The sequence below is a fragment of the Bidens hawaiensis genome, unplaced genomic scaffold (assembly GCF_021521415.1).
Source record: "Bidens hawaiensis isolate Kalapana, Puna unplaced genomic scaffold, B.hawaiensis_p1.1 tig00016125_1, whole genome shotgun sequence".
In the NCBI taxonomy this organism is placed as follows: Eukaryota; Viridiplantae; Streptophyta; class Magnoliopsida; order Asterales; family Asteraceae; genus Bidens; species Bidens hawaiensis.
Window position 1 is genome coordinate 82,286 of NW_027492468.1, and position 25,174 is coordinate 107,459.

General features: G+C 32.5%; 1 protein-coding gene across 1 annotated transcript; it reads left to right on the forward strand.

The window, feature by feature from the left end:
• Positions 1–19,560: 19,560 nt before the first annotated feature.
• LOC143550674 (putative inositol transporter 2) lies at positions 19,561–23,185 on the forward strand. Its single transcript, XM_077041285.1, has 4 exons — positions 19,561–19,730; positions 19,834–19,904; positions 22,186–22,521; positions 23,060–23,185. Exons 1-4 carry the CDS (start codon positions 19,598–19,600, stop codon positions 23,183–23,185), a joined length of 666 nt encoding a protein of 221 aa, XP_076897400.1. The 5' UTR covers positions 19,561–19,597.
• Positions 23,186–25,174: the final 1,989 nt, after the last annotated feature.

The following is a 25,174-nucleotide window of genomic DNA, read 5'->3' on the forward strand; positions in this document are numbered from 1 at the left end:
TATATATTTAAAAGACATTCTCGAGTTAAAATAAAATAATAAAAAAGAAAGTATTAATTGCATTCTTGAGTTAGATAGGAAGGAAAAGATAGGAAAAAGATTGTAACTTTACAATCATGTCCTCATTATTGAGTTAAATAGTAAGGAAAAGATAGGGTAAACTACTAATATTGTATATGACTATAAACTTTCCTTCCGAATCAGGCCATATTTGGCAGGAAAGTTTTGTAGGAAAAAAACCTTAACTTTTCTTTCCATTCTCTTTCTTTTCTTTTAATGAAAACACTCAAGAATAAAAAAGAAAAATTTTCTTATCTTTTGTTTTCCAAACCTTTAAATAAAAAACTTAAGAATGCAACGTAGTTTTGGTGAAGTAGATACAAATTAAATGACTATGATAACTTGACAGCACATAGTCATCCACTAAAATAAACAATTTCATTTTTCATCTACAACGACTGGCATAAATTGATAAATGCTTACGCTGTATTTACGGATTGTGATCTACTCAAAACACGGTTGACTTAAAGCTAAAATAGAAAGTGAGATTTTGAATATATAATAAGATCATCTATATCCACAAACAAGTCGTCCGGATTGATTGATCGTGATAGCATTACAATAAAGATAAAACAAAGACAAAATAGCAAAAGACGTCCTTTATGTTTGATCGGTTTTTCAGTAGACGTTCTTTCGCAAAAGAAATAGCAGAAAACATCCTTTACATTTAAAATCTTTATCACATTATGTCCTTTAACCCTAACTCAGTTAAATTTTCTCGTTAAATATTTTTGTAAATCTACACATTTACCTTATAATTAAAAATAAAAACATAGATATTTAAATTAAAAGGCTTCTTTGTCTACCTTCTTTAATCCATTAGTCTACCACCATCACCACCACCGGGCACCGGCCAACCACCACTAAAACCACTTGTCTGGACACGAAATTTAGGGCTTCCATTTGAAAACACAGCCAAGACATACATAAATAAACATATGCATCATTTACCCCTAAATAGTTATGAATTAAACTCTTGATTAGCATATGAAAACATAGATTTAGGGCTAGATCGTGCACCGTTATATCGGCCAATGAAAGAGACTATTCCGATCTATCCTATGACAGCGAAGAACAATATGTTTGCGGTGGCGTGAGGTCGGATTTCAGCAGCCGCTGCCACCACCACCGGGTTTCTGTAGATATAGTCGGATTTCAGCAGATTATCCACTCATCAAAAGAATGGAGCTTTCGTGGTTCGTTTCTCAGGAAACCACAAGCAACGAATCTTGACAGTTGTCTTCTGTTCGCCGCCATCCTCGCCGTCTCTCTCTCTCTCTAAAAGTCCCTCAAATAGCAAGTCTTCTGTTTAGGTTTATGAACAAAATCTGTTTGTGTCCGATTTGGTGTGAAAGAGGGGGATGAGATGGTGCTGGTTTTCAGGCGGTGGTAGTTGCAGAGGTGGCGGTGGTGATAGCCGGATAGTTGCTGATTGTGTGGGTCTGGGTGTAGTGCTTTGTAGAAGATGTATAAGAAAGAGATAATAGAGTTTTTAATTATTTTATATATACAATATTTTAGTTTTATTATATAGTAAAAATACAAAAATACTCTCATGTGTAAGGCACATGTCCAGATTTAACGAGAAAATTTAACTTTGTTAGGGCTAAATGACATAATGTGATAGAGATTTTAAACGTTAAGAATGTTTTCTACTATTTCTTTTACGAAATGATGACTATTGAAAAAATGTACAAGCATAAAAGATTAGTTTTACTGTTTTGTTAAAACAAGATATGACAAGTAGAAATTTCCTTAACCACTAACCTGAACGAGGATATCCAATAGTGAAATCCAATCACTCTACAAAATGATTGTTGCAATATCAGATTTTTGGAAAAAAAAAAGTTAATCATGTTTTAATTAAAATCTTTTTCTTAATATGTTTGGTTTTCTTAAAATTTTCTTTTATTATTATGTTTAGTAGAAGTTAATCTCAATCTTCAATGAAAGAGTCACTGGTTATTTTTTTTTTCCGATGACATGTCTAAAAACACTATTTATGATGTTTTTGATTTATGTTTGTTATCAATTAACATGAATTAATTTTATTGTTAGATTATATTATGCCGTTTTGTTGAATAATTGGTATTAATTTTATTGGTTATATTTTTTAGTGGATTATATAATGTCGTTTTTTTATTTTTAATAATACTTAATTGGTACCAAACTTTTATGCCCAATTACATTGTTTTTGTCACGATAAACCAACTTGCTATAGCCTTCAAAACCGATTAACCGAAACCGCCATAACAGATCAGTTATGGTTATCTATTAACCGAATCTCGATTATGGTAATCAGTTTGGCTAAGAACCGCTTAAAACCGACTCTTATAATCCCTAGTTACGGGTATGCCAAAATGTTTGTCATCTAGTCTAAAATGGTCAACATATCTAATGGTGAAGTTTCACTCTTTTAAAACATCTTTACGTGAAATATTATTGATTTATTTCCAAGAATTTCATAACAAAGACACGTTTTATAACTACTATTATTATTCTTATTATTACCGTTAACAATAACTATTATTATTATTTAGGGATATACGAGGGTACGTCCAAAATTTTTGTCATTTTACCAAACTGGTCAAACTTGTGAATTAAGTTCACTCTTTTTAAGCATCTTTATGTGAAATACTATTTCAATTAACCCACTTTTATAGCTTTAACCTCTTTCATTGAGAAACTAATTTGAACCCGTTTATTACACGAGTAATTAATGAAAAAATTAAACTTTAACCATTAAGTAAAATATAGTCAATAAAATAATCATATATTGTTAATACAATTACAATTTATATTAAAATTATAGAAATTACAATTAAGATTACACAAATATGCTACAAATAATTAAAACTTCCTTGTACACTACATTTACGAGTGTATTGGTAGGTATACATCGTTTATCAAAAATCAAAATCTTTAGTCCATTTCTGCTTACTCTTGCTAAGGTAACATATAGGTCTACTTATAACTCTTGATATAGTCACGTATTTTTGTCTGTGTGACAAATAAGGTTCTTCAAATACATATCAATCCTAGATAAATGATAATATATCCATGAACTAACAAAAAATATATATTTATACACATAAACTATCATACCTTTTAACTCATTAATAATATTATATTGGGTTGGGTTATAATAGGAATTATAGTTTTTGTAGGAATGATAAGAAGTAATCTTGGCCATTGATTTTAAACATGGAGGGTTGAGATTAGTTTAGGGGGGAAATCAAGTGTGAACATAAGGGGAAGGGTATAAAAGAAATAACACATTTGTTGACTTTCTCTCTCCACATGCAAGACACATGCCAAATTCCCCCGTCATTTTAAAACGTCCATAACTTTTTTTATGACGTTTTTATTGAGAAACAAACTCACCATAATAACGAGTGTCTTTTTATCTTTTATATGAGTACCATGTTGTAAATAAAAATTAAAAAAAATTAGTTGGTTTTTTACAAATTGTGTTTTACGGAATTGTGTTTTACAAAATTGAAAAATTAGTTGGTTTGTTGCACCTTTATTTTCTTTAATTTCCTTACTTTCTTATTTCACCATTAATGTTAATAAATGAATCAATTATGATTTACATTTTATAAAAATAAACTTGACTTCGTATATTGAAATAGTTTAAAAGATAAGGACCATATATTGAAATGGGTTGAAAAAAAGGTGAGAAGAGCTATGAGATTGAAAAAAAGGTGGGGCCGGATTGACGAGACCGGGGAGATTTCTAAGATCGCTCCGTGTTGTTGTAGCCGACAACACGGTGGTTGACGGCGCCAATGAGATTTAGCTTTTTAGAGGGTTTATAAATTTGGAATGGTGAAGAAGAACCGTCTCGTATGTGTAACCAGAGAATGAAGAAGACAAATAGCAATCAGTTTCTACAAGAATGACAATGGAGATGGCCTTGGGTTTCTAATCGGTGAGGGCTCATGAACAATTGTGTTGAATGAAAACAAAACGTGTTAATATCTGGGTTGGTTAATTACCATGTGGAATCCAAGAAAGAACCCATATATTGAAAACGGGTTAAAAACGGTGAGAATGGCTGACAGAGTGGCAAGTGACATATAGTGGCATTCTTTTATTGTAGTAGATAGATTAGGATCACCTTAAAATTTATGTGAGTTCGTATAATTTAAACTAAGTTTAGCTTCAACATATCATTTTAAAGTCCAAAACACCAATTTAACCTGCTCTTAGTGAACTTTGAATGTCAAAAGATTAGCATATGTATTTCTATTTTGATAGGGTGATAAGTTATTTTAAGGTATAAAATAAGAGGTCAGAAATTTAAATCTTATAGAATATAAAAATTTAAAAATTTAGACGTTAGAAAAAATAGTCACATGACAAACAAACTTTAACACCGACAAACATAAACAATATATTGGTTAATTGTCGATGCACATGTGTGCCATTTTTTGCTCGTCTTCTACATGTCTTTTGCATTTGTCTTTGGTGTTTTGAAATTCGGCATACTATAAAAACATATACATATTATGTCTTATGTTTGTATTATTATTGTAGGGGTATGGTACTAAACCCGGTTTTACGACCCTAAATTTATTATGTTTGGCTTATTTTATTATATGGACTAATACAATGTTATTGGGCTGAGGGGGTTTTGTGGAGGTAACCCTAACTGGGCTATGCCCATTAGGGTATCATGATGGTGGCCATGAGGCTCTCTATATAAGGAGGTCTCCACCTCCTTATTAAGGGGTCATGCTCAATAAGAGCCACCACCACTTTTTTGTGTCTGTAAACAAGAGATCTTTGAGATTTCTTAGCAGTCACCTCCACACCCCCGAAAAACCATTGCAGGTCTCAAGCAACCGGAGAAGAAGATCAAGACGTGGTTCGTTCATCTCGAAAATCCGTGGAAACATCGTCATGGATCAGGTCAGATTCATTTCATGCTTCGACAATTATTATTATTATTATTATTATTATTATTATTATTATTATTATTATTATTATTATTATTATTATTATTATTATTACTGAACTGAAGTATATTTCAGAACGTGTAATTATCATCACTGTCAACAATCATCACCTTAATTTGTGTATACGATAAAACTATAGAACACCACAAAATACATAATAAACTTGAGGGTGTTTGGTGGCGGTGGTATTCTGGGATCATTTAAGTTATTGGTGCCAGAGCCCGGCTATCTTTGGGTTCTCGGTTAGGGGATGTCTTAGAGCTGCAGAAGGCAGTGGGGCTCCCGGATAAGAAAAAGGAGGTCTTCCATCGGATTGTGATAATAGCGTGCTCAATTATAGGCGAGATTAAATCGTTAGGTTTTCTTTGGTGCAATCATAGATCCAAAAATGCTTCTATAAATTGAACAAATTGGTTGTTTATAAAAGTTTACATTTCGAAAAAAAACATGTCTTATTCTTTTATCTAAAACTGAAAATGGTTATTATTTAGTTAAGAAATTATTATTCTCAGTTTAACTTTTAAAGGATTAAATATTCTTCTTTAAGTTAAATTATCAGTTGTAGACATACATCTAATGGGTACAAAACACCACCCAACATGGCCTAATTAAAGTATATGTTTTTGTCATTACATACAAAATACTTATGGTATTAAAACGAAACGGACAAACACCTATGGTTGTTTGGCCAAATCATCATACTAAAAGTTATCACCTGGTGCTTCTATCTTAACTTGACCCCAAATTCATTATTTTGGGCTTTATCATATTTTGTTCGTTTTGCATATGTGAGAAACTAGGATCTCCATAAGCCTTGCTTTATGCCTTTATCCAATGAAGGTTGTTTTGTTTTTTTATAAAATATAATAAATAGTATTTTAAAGTTATTATAAAGTTAAAAGTATCAAAATTATAAAATTAATAGAAGTTTAGTTGAGTATTTTGATATCTCAAAACGGTTTTAATGTGAGTTTAAGGTTAACTTTGAGGTAATGTGCATCCAAACAAAGTAATATTTAAACAAATAAGAAATTAGCATGTATACCCGAGAATCTGGTGGACAATGAGTAATGGATATTAGCACAACACACGATTTTATGATTCTATTTTAGCTGTCAAAAACACATCATATCTGACTCATTAAAATCTTTAGTACACTTTAAAGCATTCATATTGAAGTTTCTATATCCAAATTCTATATTTAATATATTAGAAAACTTTGGATAAAAATACTAAAACGCCACTATTTTAAATTCTCTATAATAGAGAAAAACTTATAGAAACTAACTTAAGATGTTCATATCTAACCCTCTAGATTTTGTTGTGAATGTATAAAAAATAGAAAAAATAATAAAATAAGTTTATGCAAATAAGATAGAAATAAAAATGAAGAGTTGGTTATAAGAAGTTTTGAAAAATAAACAATTTTTTTATTAAAATTAATGTTTTTAATTAAATTATATAGATGAAGATGAAAGTTTCAATTTTCGATATCAATACTCTTAGTGTTGCGTAGAATGTTGACTTTTTATAATAATAAAATACCAAATAATACTGCAATTAAGAAAAGTAAAGATTAATGAAAATGACACTAGTTATATTATTGGAAGAAAAACCATATATTACAAGAACAACACAAATGGTTTATGAAACTCAAGTTTACGTGTTTTGTAATCTTAAAATACGGTTTTGAATAATCAATCACCATTTTATCATAGAATGCGTATGTATATGTTAATTCGGTATTATTTGACAATGGCATATAAAACAAGTTTCGATAATTTTAGAGTATCCACAACAGAAAATTATAAAACCGGCTCCATGTAGGCATCCATCCATCATATTCGGGTTTCGCATCTCTCATAGTTTAAAATTTTCCAAACAAGTCATAAATCACACCTTTCTCTTATGTACACACTTCATACACAAAATACGCGTTTGAGCGTTTTTGCAAGTGCCGTCTCACCTTAAAATGGCACAAAATCTGAATGCTTTTATCCTTCCTATTGATGGGAATCTACAATAACCCTTTTCTTTTATGGCATCTCGAATCATTTTTTTTCATTTTTATATAAAACAAAGATGATGTAATAATAAAAATGCTAAAACTACGTTTAAATCTAACAAAAAACATAAACACGTTTGCAGTAAAAAATAGAAGAAAAAAAAAAGGAACTAGATAGGATAAATAAAATTGAGGAAATGAATTTAGTATAATGGTTATCTTTCAATACATAGAATTGAAGACATGTATAGGTATGTGGCTACGTGTTGTGGTTGAGTTACTTAAAACGTCACATCACTACTATATTGGCAGTAAGTTCTAACTAACTCACCCATCATTTAACAAACGCGCTGTGATTTAACTAGATATTAAGAAAACAAAAAAATGTGATTGGCTTAAATGAAGTGGACCACACGTTTTACGCTTACTGCTGTGTTAGTTAACACCTCATAACGTCAGACCCTAAACACCATGGGTCAATATAGCCTGTGTTAAGGGCCGACCACCTCATCATAACGTCTTGCATTACGTCCACGACGAGCGTGAAAAGTCAAAATCCAAGTCAAGTTGTCAACAACACTTCTAGCGGAAAAACTAGATACGTTATCATCTTAAGATCCCGTCAGGGAATCATGCAAGCCCATTTTTCTTTACAACTTTCTTTGTTTCAATTTTTATTGAAAAGTATTTATGGATTTTCAATGATGGTCGAGAATTTGGAAATTACCATCTCAACAAACATTAGTTTGCACACCACCTGTTGAACAAAATGTTAAAAAGAATATTTGCATGCCATTTTATTGGACAGATAGTGGTTGTCCCCATTAATGATACTTTGAATTTTGAAATAATAGTTTTTTTTTTGCAATTTTTTATAATAATTAATAATAACAACGAAGTTTCAAAAGTGTTTCAATTAAGTCACTCAACTTTGAAAGGAAGGTGTGAGATATTAGTTGGAATTTGTTATATAGATAATGAAATGTTAGATAGAATATATGCTACCTAGTTTTCGACGTAGTCACGTAACAAACAACTAATGATGTTTTTTTTATCTTACTAGTATGATTTATAGTGTCTTTTCTAATGAAAGTTAAGGTATTCGAAATTGCAGATTTTTATGTACAAGAACATAATATTTGGTGGTTGAGAAGGACGTGTGAGATCACTTTAAAGATTCTGAAATTCAATTATATCAACAAATTGCATTATCGATTTATAAGGTTTACCATTTTTGTATAGACAAAATATAATATAGCTTGTTGCGATGAAAGTCTACCACAAGGGGTATTTCAAACTGGTCTTCGAATGTAAATGAATCTATTCATGGTTAAAAATATATATATACACACACATACAATTTCAAGGCTGTTCAAAGTAAAATTTGAAAATGCTTTTGCTTGATAAATTATAGCTTTCTCGACTCAGTGCTATACCAAATGAATTTCTATACCAAATGGGGTGTATGATGAATTAAAGGTAATTTTTTTCCTCTTGTGCCTCTATCTTGATTAACGGATCCATGACAAGGGAACTTTAATGTTACAGAGGTCTTCGACAAGGGGATCGGACAGCTATCTCCTATTCTGTTTATTATTGGAATGGAAGCACTTCATTGTACACTCAAGAAGGCCTGCTCGATGGGCATTTACAAAAGTATATACGCCAAACCATGGTTCAGAGCTTTCAAATCTTTTCTACGCAGATGACGTAACCTTTTTTTGGTCTACCAAAAAATGTCAAAATCTCGTTTGGAGCATTCGGGTCTAAGCTCACTGACAGGACCGGCTAAACGAATGTGGAGGCCTAAATTGAAACAAGATTTTGAGGCCTCAATTGTTAAGAAAAAAAAACTTTCTTATTAAAAGTTTTGAACTCATAACCTATACTTTAGTAACAACCAAGACTACCATAACACCAATGCACTACTTTGAGTTTACTTTATCCATTATAATATATCTATATATAATGTTTTTTTTTTTAATTTAGGGACCTTAATTAAGTGTGGGCCTAAAACTCTAATTTGTTTTTGCTGTCTCACAAGCCACCCCTGCTTGCTGTTTGGAAGGCTAAATCTTTATCTATGGGTGGTCGTATTACCATGCTTATATCTATCCAAGGCAACCTTCCAATTTACTTTTTATTTTTCACGTTCTCACACAAGTTACTAAGTGCACTAGACAAGATAAGGTGCAAGTTCCTTTTGGGTAGCAAATGGATAAAGGCAATATATTTAAACCGTAAAAGCTAGCAATTGATTCCAACCAAAAGTTGTTTAGCTAGGTGATGGTTGAGTATAAATTGTTTATATAGTTGTATTATTTTATAGTTTTTAAGTTATGCGAACAACAATACTTCATATTTGTTTATGTATTTTAGGTCATCGATTGTTAATAATGCTAAGCTTGGACTTGGATGAGCCTAAAATGAAGTCCCAGAATGATTAACACGCAAAACGGAGCAAAACAGGAAAAGGAAACAAACTTTTTGTCTCTAGTGATCTTCGCGACACGCGAAGAAACGAAGAGGGGTAAACCCGACTGTTTTGTCCTTTGCATCATGCCAAGGACATAACAGGAAGTGTCCACGACAAGCGAAAGACTAAAAATGGGAAAAAAATTAGGTTTTTCAATATTATCTATTTCCACAACCTTAGGGAGTTATCACACAACGACAGCTGCTCCTAAACGATTTTGGACGAACTTCAACCCTTCCAGTCACTAGGTCTTGAAATAATATGTAAGGCCCCGAACCCCGGAAACCTCACAGTTGGTAATCATTCAAACACTCGTAAAATTTAATAAACTTAAAAACCGTTTATTCCATTAAAACAAACGTATCAGAGTATAAATTTTGCGGAAAACATGAAAAATGAAATAAGTTCCCGAAACCCGGGAATTTTGCCCAAGAGCCAAAATCAGTATAACTTTTATAAGTTTCCTTAAAATAAAATATTCATAAACAATTCTTCCTTCCAGTATGCCCTTCACCATCCAAGTAGCTCCGTGCACGTCCAAGTGATAAGGCATCCTCTTCCAAATCCTGAAACTTACACTAACATGCACACAAAGTCAGCTTGAGCTGAGTGAGTTCAAGTTTTAAGTAAAAGATATCAGTAGTAAAATCATGATAGCCATACCAAAGGTTTTCTAGAAGTAAAAGGGTACATCCATTTAATCGTCATTATCGAACTTAAACATCCTCATACATACATATACAAATGTATATGTAAACATCCATTCAATAACATCCCTATATACATAACAATATATATATATATAACATCCACGTATAACATCAGGGTCGAGCAAACGTACAACCCGAACACGTAACATCAGTGCATGCAAACACGAAGTAGGCATACACAACATCAATAGTCGAAACGACTACAGCATCGCCAAATAGAGGCCAAGAAATAATGTATATACATATATATATTTAACATCCCAAGGCTTACCATATACTAGCAAGCCTATATAAAATCATTTTAAAAACATTCCATCAAGTAAGAAAACATTTAGGTGCGCATTGTAACACCCCGGCTTAAGCGGAAATGCCCGAGTGCGACGTACAGATTGCTCAAACACACGTGACACTATTAAGTGACCATAATAACATTAATTCATTTAATAAGCCAAGTAACACAAGTTCGAAAGTAACAATACAAGTTCAAACCAAAACATAACCATAACAATAGTTCTTTTATTGAAATACCCTAAGTAATCTAAGTGTCTTCAATACTTCAACCTCTAATCACGGTACCTGTAACATATGTATAAAATATGGTCTGCTATAAATATAGCTGGTGAGTTTCCACAGTTTAAATACGTACATAAAAACCATACAATTTATAGACATGTGATAAACGAGCAAGTAAGTCATTTCCAGTTGGTACAACCAACGTACTTGGATAATCGCGCAAGTAAGGTCCTTTCCAATTGGTAACAACCAACGTACTTGGATAATGAGGCCCTTTTCCACTAGATGCAAATGGACTAGAGTGCAAAGGGGGGCGTATGATCACACTTAATGAGGCTTCCCAATCGTGCAAGTAATATTCGTGCAAGTAATACAAGTAACACACAAGTCCATATACGAATTGTAGTTTTGTAATAAATAACACTTGAATCTTTATAAGAATACATATGCTACCCCAAAACATTAAAACATTAAAACGGGGTGGTGAAAAACTCACCTTAGTAATTGAAGTGAAAATGGAATAAGAATAACTTGAAGGCGTCAAAGGAACCGAAGCAATCAATCCGTACGAACTATAAATAAGAATAAACATGACTTTTAACGGCTATTCCATCGGGATTTTAAGGTTGTTTAATTGTATGATAGTTTTAGAATATAGTTATTATTTTATTACGAATCTTATGGCTCTTAGATTATTATATTATTATTTATGTTTTAACGACAACTTGGTTATTAGTACAATTTAAGCACTTTAATGGCGAGAAAACAAAGTTTATATGTTCGAAAAGCTTGAACTATTGTTTACAAGTCGAAAATATAATTGTTGCTTTAACAAAACGATTTTTAGAGAATTAAAGTTTACTTTGCGATTATTACACGATTTTTAATAACGACTTATGAAACCGAGAAACTTGATTTTTATATGTAAAATGGTGAGATATATTTTATAGTTAATTTACATAATTTTTATTTAATTTAAAAAGGTTTTTATAAATTTATTATGATTATTAATTGATTAAAATGATTTATTAATTAATAATAAACTGGAAAAATGTTTAATAATAAAAAAATATAAGATTGACCCGGGTTTCGAACCCGGGTCTTGGTGGTATAAGTTCTGGGTATTATCCAACTGCTCTGGTGACAATATTCGTTTATAGTATGGTTTTTAATACTTAAATATACTATTAGCTTTGGAATGAATTTTAATAATAATAATAATAACAATACAGTTTATTAAACCAAAAAAATGAGCATGACCCGGGTTTCGAACCCGGGTCTCATGGTTGCGAGGAATTGAGTTTAACCAGTTGAACTAGAAGGATATTCGTTTAAGAGTTAAGAATCATTATATATATATAATACTTCAGGTTCATCTTCTTCACATGAAGAACATCCCTAATAATTCAATCTCAGTTTCTGTTTCATGTGTGTTTAAATTAGTATAGGGTTTTTGTTTATTGGATCAAAACTAATCAAAAACATGTTACAATTACCTCAAAAGGTGTTGATTTGGTGAAGAACAAGAACTAGCCGGAGCCGAAGCTTTGCCGGATTATTACGACTATTGTAGAGAGAATTAGAGGGAAAGAAGGTTATGAGCGAGTTGTAACAAGGCTTAGGTCCCTATTTATACAACTAATCGGAGCGTCTAAGCGTTAAATGCCTTGGTTTGATTACCCGGATTTTCCGGCAACGATTACGGGGTGATTTACGGATGTTAAACGCAATTAAATAGTTAGTTATTGTTTAGTGTTGACGGCAAATCGTTTTTATATATTTAATTTGGAAAAAAAATGTGTTTTAAGGGGGTGGCGGCCAGGGTTGGGTATATTAATAATATAATTTGAATTATTTTCATTTCTGGTCCCTCAAGTTTCAATAACCATTTAAAAGATAATTTAAGTTCTTTTAAGTTTTAAATAAGTATTTGAAGTTTACATTTTTAACCCAAACTTTATAATTAAATTATAAAGTTTTCGGTTTTGGATTATTTACGCGTTTTACTCGCGCGGCTCTATTAACGCTAAGGTTCGGAAATTTATAAACAACGAACAACGAATAATGAACATTAAATGTCGGGAATCACTTTATTAAAATATATTTAATACATCGAAACGACCCAACGGGTCGGGTTTACAATTGACGAATGTTACACGCATGCTAGCCCAAAAGTAAAATGAGTAAAAAGGGCATCATGAACTCACCTGAGATCGATCGAATACTTGCAACGAGCTAGGAAGTTCCTGAGGGTACAATCACAAGCAAGGGCCTGTAAATGATACATAACGCGTTACTAAATTAGACTGTAGGAACACTCTAGCCTAATGGGCTGTACAAGCCCAACACTTTGGCCCAAGGCCCAAAAACTTGGCCTAAGGCCCAACACCTGGCCCAAGGCCCAACAACGTGGCCCAAGGCCCAACAACTTGGCCCAAGGCCCAAAGATAGTCAAATCGGATCGAATGCGCGTGAAATAATCCTTAAAACCATTTGTTAACCGAATCAGCCACGAATTGACCAAATTCCGTCTTAAATCTTTTCATTCATCATAATTATGTCACTCGAGTTGATAGGGTTCACGGTTCCTTTTTACAACACTTACTTTAACATTTAACGAAAATTCGCGCACCGCCAACTTGATTGACGAAGCACTAACCCCGACAGCCCCGAGCACCAAAAAATAATTTTTCCACAGCCCTTAAACCCCCCTAGGGCTGCACGAACAGAATCGGTCGGTCACCCGATCAACTAACGCATCAAACTCAACAATTTGCAATTCTACACCCGATAAACCCTAGTTTTCGAACTAAAATCGATTGACCGATCTAAACACCTCCAATGACCATGAAATTTTAATATGATGTAAATGCCATACCTGGGTATCTTTCTACACCGGAAACTCTAATTTTTATCCACGGGAAGTGGGTCAATTGCACTCTAGCCGAAATCTGCCCAACGAAAAGTTTCGGCAAAATTGAACATCAAAACGATTAGGGGTGAGCAAAAAGAGTGTAGGGGATTGTAGTACATACCTTGAACTACCTCTAGGAACTTGGAATCGATCAAAAAGTCGAAGCAATGAAGGGGGGGGGGGCTGGAGTTGGCCGATCGGCAGCTGCAAGATGGCTTAGGGTTTTATTTTTTTTATGTTATAAAATCAGACATTTTCATTCTAGCCCCCCTGAATTTAATAATGATGCAACTTGGAAGAAAAGTTAAGCGATTAGGCGTACCGGGATGACGTAAAGGCTTTGGAGAAACGTCGGATGAATCCCGAGAATTATACATACTCAACAATCTTTAATTCTTGAAATCGGAATCAACGGGCGTTACATAATATCGTTAAGATTAGATTGGTTCTAGCAAAAGCGAATGTCGAAATATACAAATTGATTAAAGGGGAAGTGGGATGTAGTGAAGACGTTGGGTGAGCCATACTCTTCTTAGTGTACGTTTTTCGTCTTGAATCAAGGAATAACTTGTGATAAAAGATTCGGCCAAAATGTGAACTTTGTTTCAACATTGATACCTAACGATTGGTGACTCAAACTACTGGTAGTGGAATGCGACCTGGGAACCGTGTATGCCGAATGAAATGCGGAAGTTTAGTTATGTAATCAACTCCTTCACTTGAGTATTTGATGCAAAGATGGTTGGACTTGGGTTGGAGAAAGGTATGGTGTATAATATAGTCTACAAATTCTCTTGAACATTAGGGTTACTCTAAAGGTAAAAGTATTTGAGTGACGAGTGGAAATTGATGAAATCTCGTCGAATGTAGCTTTGGAAAGAAAAAGAAAGGCGCATTCCAATAATCACTTCCTTTTGTCTTTCATGTGGTAAACTACGAGTGAAGTAAACAATTTGTTGATTTAATGTAATTTGGCATGCTCAACTTGGCAAATAATTAGCCAATGGTGCGAAATGCCCCTAATATTGATTTCTCGACAAGGATATTATGGATCTTCACAAGAATATGCTAAGCAATAACTCAATGTGCAAATTGTTGCAAGCAATGATCCTCACTACATGTTGGTGTCTCTGGAGAAACAAAAATGAATTAATTTTCAATAGTAAACTCACCTTGCCCTACAATGTTGTTGAAGATATTAAGTTACTTAAATTTTGTCTGAAAAAAAATAGATCAAATCTTAGTCGTTAGAGTGGTATTATTGATGTAATTTCGATTTTGATATTTCCTTTAATCTGAAGATGGAGTGGACACACATGTAACAATATAATATGAGTATCCTTACTACCATTTTGTTGGTATTTGGTAGCGATATGTTAACAACCGGACACTCGCAAATATATATATATATATGTGTGTGTGTTTTTAAAATCTTAATGTCTTTAAAAAAAATAAAAAGTGGGATTGTTTATAACTTATCAAAGAAAGAATAGAGGGTACACTTGTGCGAGCAAAATACATGTTACTAGTAAAAATTGTTGGTATTGGTAACGATATGTTAACAACCGGACACACGCAAATATATATTTATATATATATAATATATTTGTGTATGTGTGTGTAAAATCTTATCTTTTAAAAAAATAAAAGGTGAGATTGATTATAACTTATCAGAGAAAGAATAGAGGGTATACTTCTGTGAGCAAAATACATGTTATTAGTTAAAATTATTATGCGCCAAGAATATTTTGGTGATTTATGTAAGTTATTCTGACAATGATATAAAAGTAGAACACATCTATTTTCATAATTAACCAAAAGGTATGACACAACGTTTTGATGAGTAGGTCTTTTCTATAGCCGAAAGGCTAGAGTGATGCAATTTTTATTCCAAACACTTTCTAATGGAATAGATGAGGGAATGGAATGGACGTGGTAATGGAATGGAGAAAGGAATAAAATGGATCATTACCATTCCATTGTCATGTTTAGTTACCATGTAAGAATAGAATGATTAATCACTTTATCATTATTAATATTTTTATTAGTAATAATAATAAAAAATAAATAAATAATATTAATAATAAATGAATATTCATAATAAGTATTTTTAGTATCTCGTGCTGCAACGAGATCGTTAAAGTATATATGCGTTGTGAAATGTTAACTCATCTAATTTAAAAATAAAATATATTAATAATGCAGTAATAGTTCTAATAATAATAGTTTATAATATACAAAACGATAATGATAATATAATAACTATAATTAGAAAATAATAATAATAATAATGTTGACTTTTTGACTTTTCATTTCTTGAAGGGATGAAAAAAAAAACCACATACCCAAAGGAATGAAAATCATAAAAATGGAAGGAGTTTCATTCCATTCATGCATGATAACCAAACATGTTTTTTTCCATTCCTTTGGAATGGCTTATTACATTCCACCTTCCATTCCTCCATAACAAACACTACCTTAGGTTATTATATATTTTATATTAAGTTTTAGGCTCTTGAGAAATTGTCATTCGGAATAGAAACATTCCCTTGGTTGGAAACCTATTAAATTCCGCCTAAGAGAACTTGAATGGAAACCCTTCTCGCCCTTATTTAGTTCCACCCATGAGAGGTTGAATAAATCCTGACCATCTAACCATGGATATCCACCCTAGCCTGGGGATCCATAACACTTGAACAAGCATCCTTCATATTCACCAACCTAACTTACTTCTTTATTAGTTTTATATGTTTCTTAGTCCATCCCCAACAATGTTTATTAGGGATGCTCGTGGTCCATGTGACAAGTGTGACGTGCCCACCATAAAGGGTGGCGGTTAACGGACAAGGGAAAGTCCTTAGACAAGGTAGTGTCCGAACACCTGGCTAACCTTATTGAAAACTCTTTTTCATTTTTTTTTTTATTTTAACCCTATTCAACGCCTTAATGACTAGTACATTACATTTATTATAGTTATAAATTATGTACTTTCATGACTAGTACAAATTATTAATCATGCAATAACACATGTTAACAACACAACAATGGCTTAATAACATTAACCAAACTCCACACTCAAAGCACGCTTTTATTATGCCAAAATATCACACTTTAACTAAAATTGTTCGTATAATAAGTCCACCACCATGATCCATCGTTGCACCGCCACCTCATTTTCCAAATTCTCTTGATCATACAATAATGAGGGGAGATGAGAGATTGAGATCAAGTTGGTTTCAGTTGGATTGAGATAGAAGAGTTTGTTTTGAATTCAAACTTATCTCCACCCACAATTATCCACAGATTAATACAAATTAATTAATTATATATCACACATTATTCACACAAGTTTACTAATTAGGAAATGAATAAACTCAAACACACATACGCACCAAGTCACTATCAAATATACACGCTTATTAAGTTAAAAATAACCACTAATCCGGGCTTTGGGCGTTAAACAAGACAATTCAATATTAACTTTCTATTTGAAAACACAAATTAAAGCTGATACGTTATGGTCAAAATTGTTTGTATGGCCTTATCATACATTACAAATATAATCATCTCACTACATGCAATGCAAATGATTAAGGTTTATCAATTATATTTAATTTGTATTAGCGACTCAGGTTCAATGTCCAAAATACGCAAACGCAATATTTGTTCAAACAATTTAATTTCGTATTCGTATAATTTCTTTTATTTGTGCAGTTATTCCTAATTTGACAAAGAAATAAATGGCAAATCATTCAAAAAAGATGACAATAATAATAATAAAGTAAATTTATAAACATTTATTGTTAATCTGTATAATGAGAAATACTTCAAAAGAATTAAACAACACAAGTTGAGTATATAATAACTTTATAGCTTCCAACTTTTTAATAACTCCTTTTTTGAACAACTATTTTTTCCACATAAGATCTCCGATAACTTTGTTACACCAAAAAAAATTTAAACCAATCGTCTCGCTTTTGAATGAACAAACGCCATCCCGCTAAATCAACCACAAAGACATAGGTTATTGAGATAGAAGAGTTTGTTTTGAATTCAAACTTTGATTTCAATGTTTACTGTTATTCAAATATACATTTAACACATTCACTTATTAATTAAATCTTTGATGTAATAATTACCCTTACCATTTTAAGAATATTCACATTGGATTCTCTATAATGGAAAAAAAATTTAAAAAACATAAAAGTACACCTTTATGTTACTCAAAAGTAAACCAACGCATTTTCTTGTCAGTGTTTAAGAAAGAAAAAAAAATAATAAAAGAGTTGTTCGTGAGTAAAATAGAAATGGGGAGTTTGGCGTCGAATGTTTTTGAAAACCAAACAAAAGTTAAAAGGAAATTCAAGAATTTGAGATAAAGGCTTCGATATGAATGTTCTTAGAGCTTCACATCCCATTCTCTATTTCTCACCCATATCTAAATTATAGAGAAAAATGTTAAAAGTATCTCTACATTCCATTCTCTGTTTTCTTTGCATCTCAAGATTATTTAGTAGAGAGTAAACGAAAAAATAATTTAAAGAAAAAGGATGTCTATAGGTACAATGAAGAATGTGATATAGGAAGTTTATAAAGAATAAACAAAACTTTGAGAAAAAAAATGTGTTTTATAGTTGAGTTATAGAGATATAAATGAAGAATGAGATGTGAATGCTCTAAATAACTTGTGGAGTTTACGGTTGGAACTGAAAGTAAAAAATTATGTATATGTGTATTCATGCCAACTATTGAATTTAATATATGGTATAATGATCAAACAGAGACAAATGTTATATAAACAGTTTTAGAATATGTTTGGTTGGAGGTAATGAAATGAAGGGAGAATAGGGTGGGGGAAATAATGGAATTGACAAATGAATGAAATGGATCATTACAACTCCTTTGTCTTATTTGGTTAACATATAGGAATGAAATTAATTATTCATTTGTGTTGTTTGGTATCCAAAAAAATTATAGGAATGAAATAGAAATAATAGAAACACTCATATCTAAATTTTTTTTACCAAAATAAAAAAAAATACAATGGCGACGGTGGTGGTAGCTCCAGTGGTGGCGGTCAGGCGGCAGAGGCAATGGTGGTGGTGGGGGTGGCGGTGGTGATGGCGGTGGTAGGGGTGGCATGGTCAAGCGATGGTAGTATTGATAGTGATGGCGATGGTAGAGTTGCGGTAACGGTGGTGGCGGTCAAGAGGTGGTGGTCAGGCAGCAACACTGGTGGTGGTGGTGGTGGCAAGGCGGAGGCGGTGACAGTGGTTGCGGTGGTTACGACAACGATGGTGGCGGTGGCAACGACGACGGTGGTAAGATGGCAGTGGTGGTGGCGGCGACGATGGCGGTGGTGGTGGTGATGGTAACGGTGGTGGTTGTTGTTGAGGAAGTATGGTGAAGAAGAATGGAATGAAAAAAAAAGGGTGAGAATGAATAGTTTTGATAGAATGAGATTCCATATGTAATAGATGATTCCATTTAATTGAGCAACCAAACACCACTATTTTCATTCTTACGCAATGAATTATTTTATTCCTCCTGTCATTATTGTATATACCAAACGCTACTTTAGTTTAAAATCATAAAACTAGTTTTATCTTTTCTTTAAATACAATACACAAAACGGTTATGCAAGAGTCCATTTCATTTTCTTTGTAGCTCTTACTATACATTCGTAAGACACCATACAGGAATACATCACAAACCAAAGCGCATGTGACCTAGGAATATTAATATAATAAATTAAAATTATAAAAAGTATAAAAGATAATAAAAATACTGACACGTAATTATTGTCTATAAATAAACCCATTGAGCTATCCGTTTCCAGTACTCGTCCATTTCTGATTTCTAAAAACCCTCCTCTCCGCTTAAACTCACAAGAGTTGTACCTCACGCATAACATCTTGTACGTTCGCATATTACCATTACCCGTAACCCGTGCAAATGGAAGGCGGTGTGCACCCGACTGACCCATCAGCTTTCCGAGACTGTTTTTCGCTCGCATGGCGGAACCCATACGTCCTTCGTCTAGCCTTCTCTGCGGGTATTGGTGGACTGCTTTTTGGCTACGACACAGGTGATTACTTACACCCCCTATGTTTTATGTTATGTTTTTTAGTATGTTTCATCGTACTGTGTCGGTTTTGAGGTTGTTAGTGTTGGGATGTGTGATTGTGTAGGAGTCATATCTGGAGCCCTGCTTTATATCAGGGATGAATTTCAGTCAGTGGATAAGAAAACTGTGTTACAGGTGAGTTTCATATTTTATATATATATATATCAATTTAATATTTTTTACTATTTTATATAAAACTACCAATCACAAAAATCATGCCGTTTGGTCGGTTAAGCCAACATGAATAACTGTATGTGACGCTGATAACAAGATAAACGAACCGAAATGAACTACATGGTGTAACGCGTATAAGAATACTTTTCATTTTTTAGTCAAACAAATTATTAGTTCAATATTCAATTATTCAAGACAATGATTGAGTAATTGTATGTGTGAAAATGGTAATTTGAATATTGGTGTTAGGATGTAATTATGGTAACAGCCGGAATATAGTAATGAATTTTTGAGAATCTTTAAACTTTAAAATGGATAAATGGATATATTGTTGACATTAATAAACGTGTATTGTAAAATATTTTCGGCATTAATTTTTTTTATTTGTATAGAACCATGAGCCAGATCTACTTTTAATGATGCCAAATTTTGTTTTCTAATTTTTGTACATGTTTTATCAAGAAAATATAAATGTGCACTCTTTAAAATACATGATATTATAAATTATTAACTGAAAAGGATATACCTGGTTTGTATGTTGTTGTATTCTATCGCATATGGTACGCATATTTGTTCTTTTCTGGAAGGGAAAATTATATATATTCCGTATAATATTTTTATTTTTTATTATTTTTTATGAACCTAACTAGTTGAAAACTCAAAAGGGCATAGGAATTTTATTTATTATATTATTTACTACTCTGGATGTATCTGTACATGATAAATCTGTTTCAAAGAAACCAATCAATGTCGCTTTCTTATTATATTATTTAATAGATTTTTTTGAAATATTATATTCAAAAGAGTCCAGTTTTGACTCAAGTGAACCAAAAAGTCACAAACAAAAGTTTAAAAAATCTGTTAGCAAATAGACAAAATTACAACTTCTGGGGATTTTCACTATTATTAATTGGATTTGTTTTCACACTAACACTATTTCAATTTAATTTATGATAACTAGTTTCCTTGTAATACAGGGCAACAATATTTATTCCTTTAGTAATATGCTTTTTATGTTTTAAATTTTAATGTCTTTATTATATATCTACTTTGAACATTGCAATTTCAATATAAAGTATCATTTACTTTTTAGTTATGGGATATGCTATTCGTACATCCTCTCAAAATTCACACACCCGATATACGATCGTATAAGGGCTATACGATTGTACGAAAACTCCCTTGAAAATGTGTGTGGATAAGTTAAATGGTGTGCGTGGATAACCGGAGCCTTAGTAAATAGTAACTTTAAAATAAATAAGTAGTAAAAATCATATTAATTATTTTCCTTTTACTTGTATAATACTTTATTGGGATTGGTATACTGCGTGAATCGACGAACATTACCTGCCAACAGTACCCGCTACCCAATGATTGAGAGGCGTGGGAAGCTCGAAAGCATCCTTGACCTACCAATATAGTGGTTTCTAGTTACTCTTAAAAGTCAAAGGTCAAAGTTTTCACTTGTGACTTTATGTATCTATCAAAATAGACCACTCTACACCTCTTTTCTTTCAAATATTCAATTCCAATACTTTATTCAAAATATGCCTTACGTAACTATAGATTTAAAAAGTTTAAATTTTGGTTTTTATATTATATTTACAGAGAAGAGGAAAGTTAACATACAAATGAAATTAACATGTTAATCGTGTGAATCAAGTATAGTAATTATTTAATTACTCTATAATGTAATTATATAATTACTCTATATATAAATACTCTATTTGATTATCTGAATTAGTACGTTAATTTCATTTGTATCCTATATGTGGGAAAGTTAACATACAAATGAAATTAACGTGCTTATTATGAGAATCAAGTAGAGTTATTATGTAATTATCCTATATATTGATTTTGGCTTTTGTTGATTAAACCGAACCGGTTTTAACCTAAGCTGGTTTTATGTTTTAAACCGGTTTATGCACCTCTAGTTGCATAGATAAAATTGCTAAACTGTTCCAACATTAATGGCAGTACGTCATTACCATATTTTCACCACTTTAATTCAATTACCAACCAAATTTATATTTTCTCAATTTGGATAAGACTGTTTGATATTTCTTAACAAATTTATTATCCTTTTTTAATCTTAAAATAGCATATTATGGATAAATCATATTTATATGGATAATAATATTAATAAAATTATCTTCCTATTTATATGGATAAATCATAAATGCATCAAAGACCTTACTTAAAATACTTTTCTAAATTTAATTTTTTTCTATGGATTCAACAGGAAAGTATTGTGAGCATGGCAGTTGCCGGAGCTATTATCGGAGCAGCATTTGGCGGATGGCTAAACGACCGTTTTGGCCGGAGATTCGCTCTCCTATCGGCAGATTTTCTATTCTTCATTGGGGCCATGCTCATGGCAGCTGCACCCAATCCTAGTGTTCTCATCTTGGGACGTATTTTTGTCGGTTTTGGTGTCGGAATGGCATCAATGACTGCCCCGTTGTATATATCAGAGGCGTCCCCGGCCAAGGTCCGAGGAGCTTTGGTCAGCACCAATGGGTTCTTGATCACTGGAGGCCAGTTTCTGTCTTACCTCATCAATTTAGCCTTCACAAAGGTTTGGTTATTAAAGTTTACATGATTTTTATTTGGTGTCACATATGAATCATTTAATATTATTCCCTTATGATTATATTAGTTACGTTATTTATTTGAAAAGTGTCGAATTTTTTTAATGCTGAAATTATAAAGTAAATAAAATAGTGGTAGTTACAAGGATCTTTCCTATATAGTTGCTAGTTAATGATTGCTTGCAAGAATGTTCTTTGTTTTATGGATAATAATTTTAGCATGTGAAAGAAGAACATTATGCTCCCACCCCACCATTAATCTTTCCCCTTGTTATGGAAACAATCTACCATATGAATCTAACTTTAATGTGTTATGCACCCTCTATAGACATATCACATGTGATGCATAGTAATAGTAACGTACACTTTCATACCGACCAGTATTGTCTGTTTTCTTAGTGGAGTCATTTTTTAATCCACACTAATTTTTATTTTTTATTTTTCTCTTATATAAACATTTATAATAGTTTTATATGATGTTATTTTACATGCTAATTACATTGATTATTGATGGTTAATGATCAGGTACTGGGAACATGGCGATGGATGCTTGGAGTTGCTGGTGTCCCCGCTCTAGTTCAATTTGTGCTCATGCTTGCCCTTCCCGAGTCTCCTCGTTGGCTTTACCGCAAGGTTCGCATACCCCGCTGAACACACACACATACACACATATATAGGATGAGTATCACTATATAACTCTTAAATTATATAAGAATTTGAAGAAACTCTTAATAAATAACGTCTTTTATAAAATTTTTCGTATGTTCATGTTTTGAATGTAGTTTTATTACTTTTTATATTTATATGTAAGATTACAATTACGAAAATTAGTTTTTACACACATCTAATTTTTTTTACACATATGTAAATTTGTTTTCACATAAATTTTACACATATGTAAACTTGTATTTGTGTATGTAATAAAAAATTTATATATAAAATATGATAAAAACTAGTTTTGAATAATGTTAATATATGAAAAATATTAAAAAATGTTTGGCTGTCATAAGTTCTTTGAAGTTCTTACTTTTTTGGAATTCTTGAATTATACCAACCTATGGGTGTATGCATGCGTGTACTGACTAATATTCATGTGCATTTTTATATTGTGGTTTTAAGGCTAAAATTGTAGTTAGTTTGGATCTGCAAGTGATGCATAATTGCATAGATAGACTGCATGTTTTGATGGGATTATGTTTTGGGTGTCCCATATGAATATTAACGCTACGGTATTAATGGTTGTGTTAAAATACCTATTAGTAGTTAATATAAAAATAAGTGGTTATGTGACATCTTATGACTTATGGTTTGATAATGTTGTTAGACAGTTGATCCCATAGAAGTGTGTGTGTCTATAAAAGTGTGTGTGTCTATAAAACACAATGAGTTTGATTTCCACTTTGTTTGGGAGATGGTCCCATAGAAGTTATATCGGAGAGGCGAAAAAAAGAAACCCACTTACATAAAAATTAAAGTTACATTAATTCGATCAAGAAATCGATTATAATTTCAAACTATTTTTAAACCACAAAAAATTTAAAATCTTTTCTCTTTCTAGATATCCTCAATCTTTACCTCTTTGCTTTAGAACACCTTTTCGTTCCCCGTCTTCCGTATTCTTTAACAAGCATTAGGGAATATAAGAATGCGTTAATGTACAATAATTGCTTAACGTATATTAGCTACGCGAAATACGCTAACGTTAACATACAATAATTTTTTAACATATATTGAGTACGCGAAATACGTTCAGTGTTAAAAACACCAAAACGTTCAAGCCAAATTTCCAACCCAAAAAGGTTCAAGGTTAAACCTAAAAACGTTCATGCTTAAAACCGAAAACGTTCAGGAAAAACCCATCACTTAAAACTCAAAATTGATCGATTGAAGCTTCAAATTGATAATTAATTAGATCAATTTCAAAGTTAATTGATCAATTAGGTTCAATAATTTCAATTTCAAATGGCCAATTTGATCAACTGATCTGTGAACAACGATTGATGGTCGTGATGGAAAAAGATGGTGTTCCCGACGATAGATGATGGGAAGGCGGTGAAGGTGCACGGAATCGATGGGAGCAGAGGCGGAGGAAGACCGGGTCGCGTAGTTGTGATTTTAGGGTTAGCGTGTGAAGAAACACTAAATGACCCCGGGCAGATTACGGATAATCTGGGGGTTGATGTTTCCCACGAGGATTAGGTCCAGCAAAGATGGTTGTTCTTCAGATGACCTGCAAAACAGACCGTGAGCTCGTCACTGAGAAGGGGGGGTACCTCCTTGTGACCACCATCCTGCGTGAGAATCAGACTAGATTGCTCTTGAATATAAGTGTATATTAAGAGAATTAGCTAGAGAGAAGATGATATGATAATAAGATATGATAATGATACCGTTCCAAGGTGTTGGAGTATTTATAGCCGAAGGTAGGTTTCCAAGCAGGTACAGCCGGCTGAATAGTATTCCTGTTCTACCAACTGTGGGCTACGCACGTGCCATGCTGATGGTTGGTGGGTAGGCAGCGGCTGATAGTGACCAGGCCGGCTGTGTACTATTTCTTTTCCACCAACTGCAGGCTATGGACGTGCCCCGACAGGGGTTGGTGAGTAGGCAGCGGCTGATAGTGACTTTAAGTACTAGAGC

Coding starts and splice junctions, on each gene's coding strand:
- LOC143550674 (XM_077041285.1), top strand. CDS start 19,598: ATGGAAGGCGGTGTGCACCCGACTGACCCATCAGCTTTCCGAGACTGT. Junction 19,905..22,185: donor ATAAGAAAACTGTGTTACAG/GTGAGTTTCATA, acceptor TGGATTCAACAG/GAAAGTATTGTGAGCATGGC. Junction 22,522..23,059: donor TCAATTTAGCCTTCACAAAG/GTTTGGTTATTA, acceptor GTTAATGATCAG/GTACTGGGAACATGGCGATG.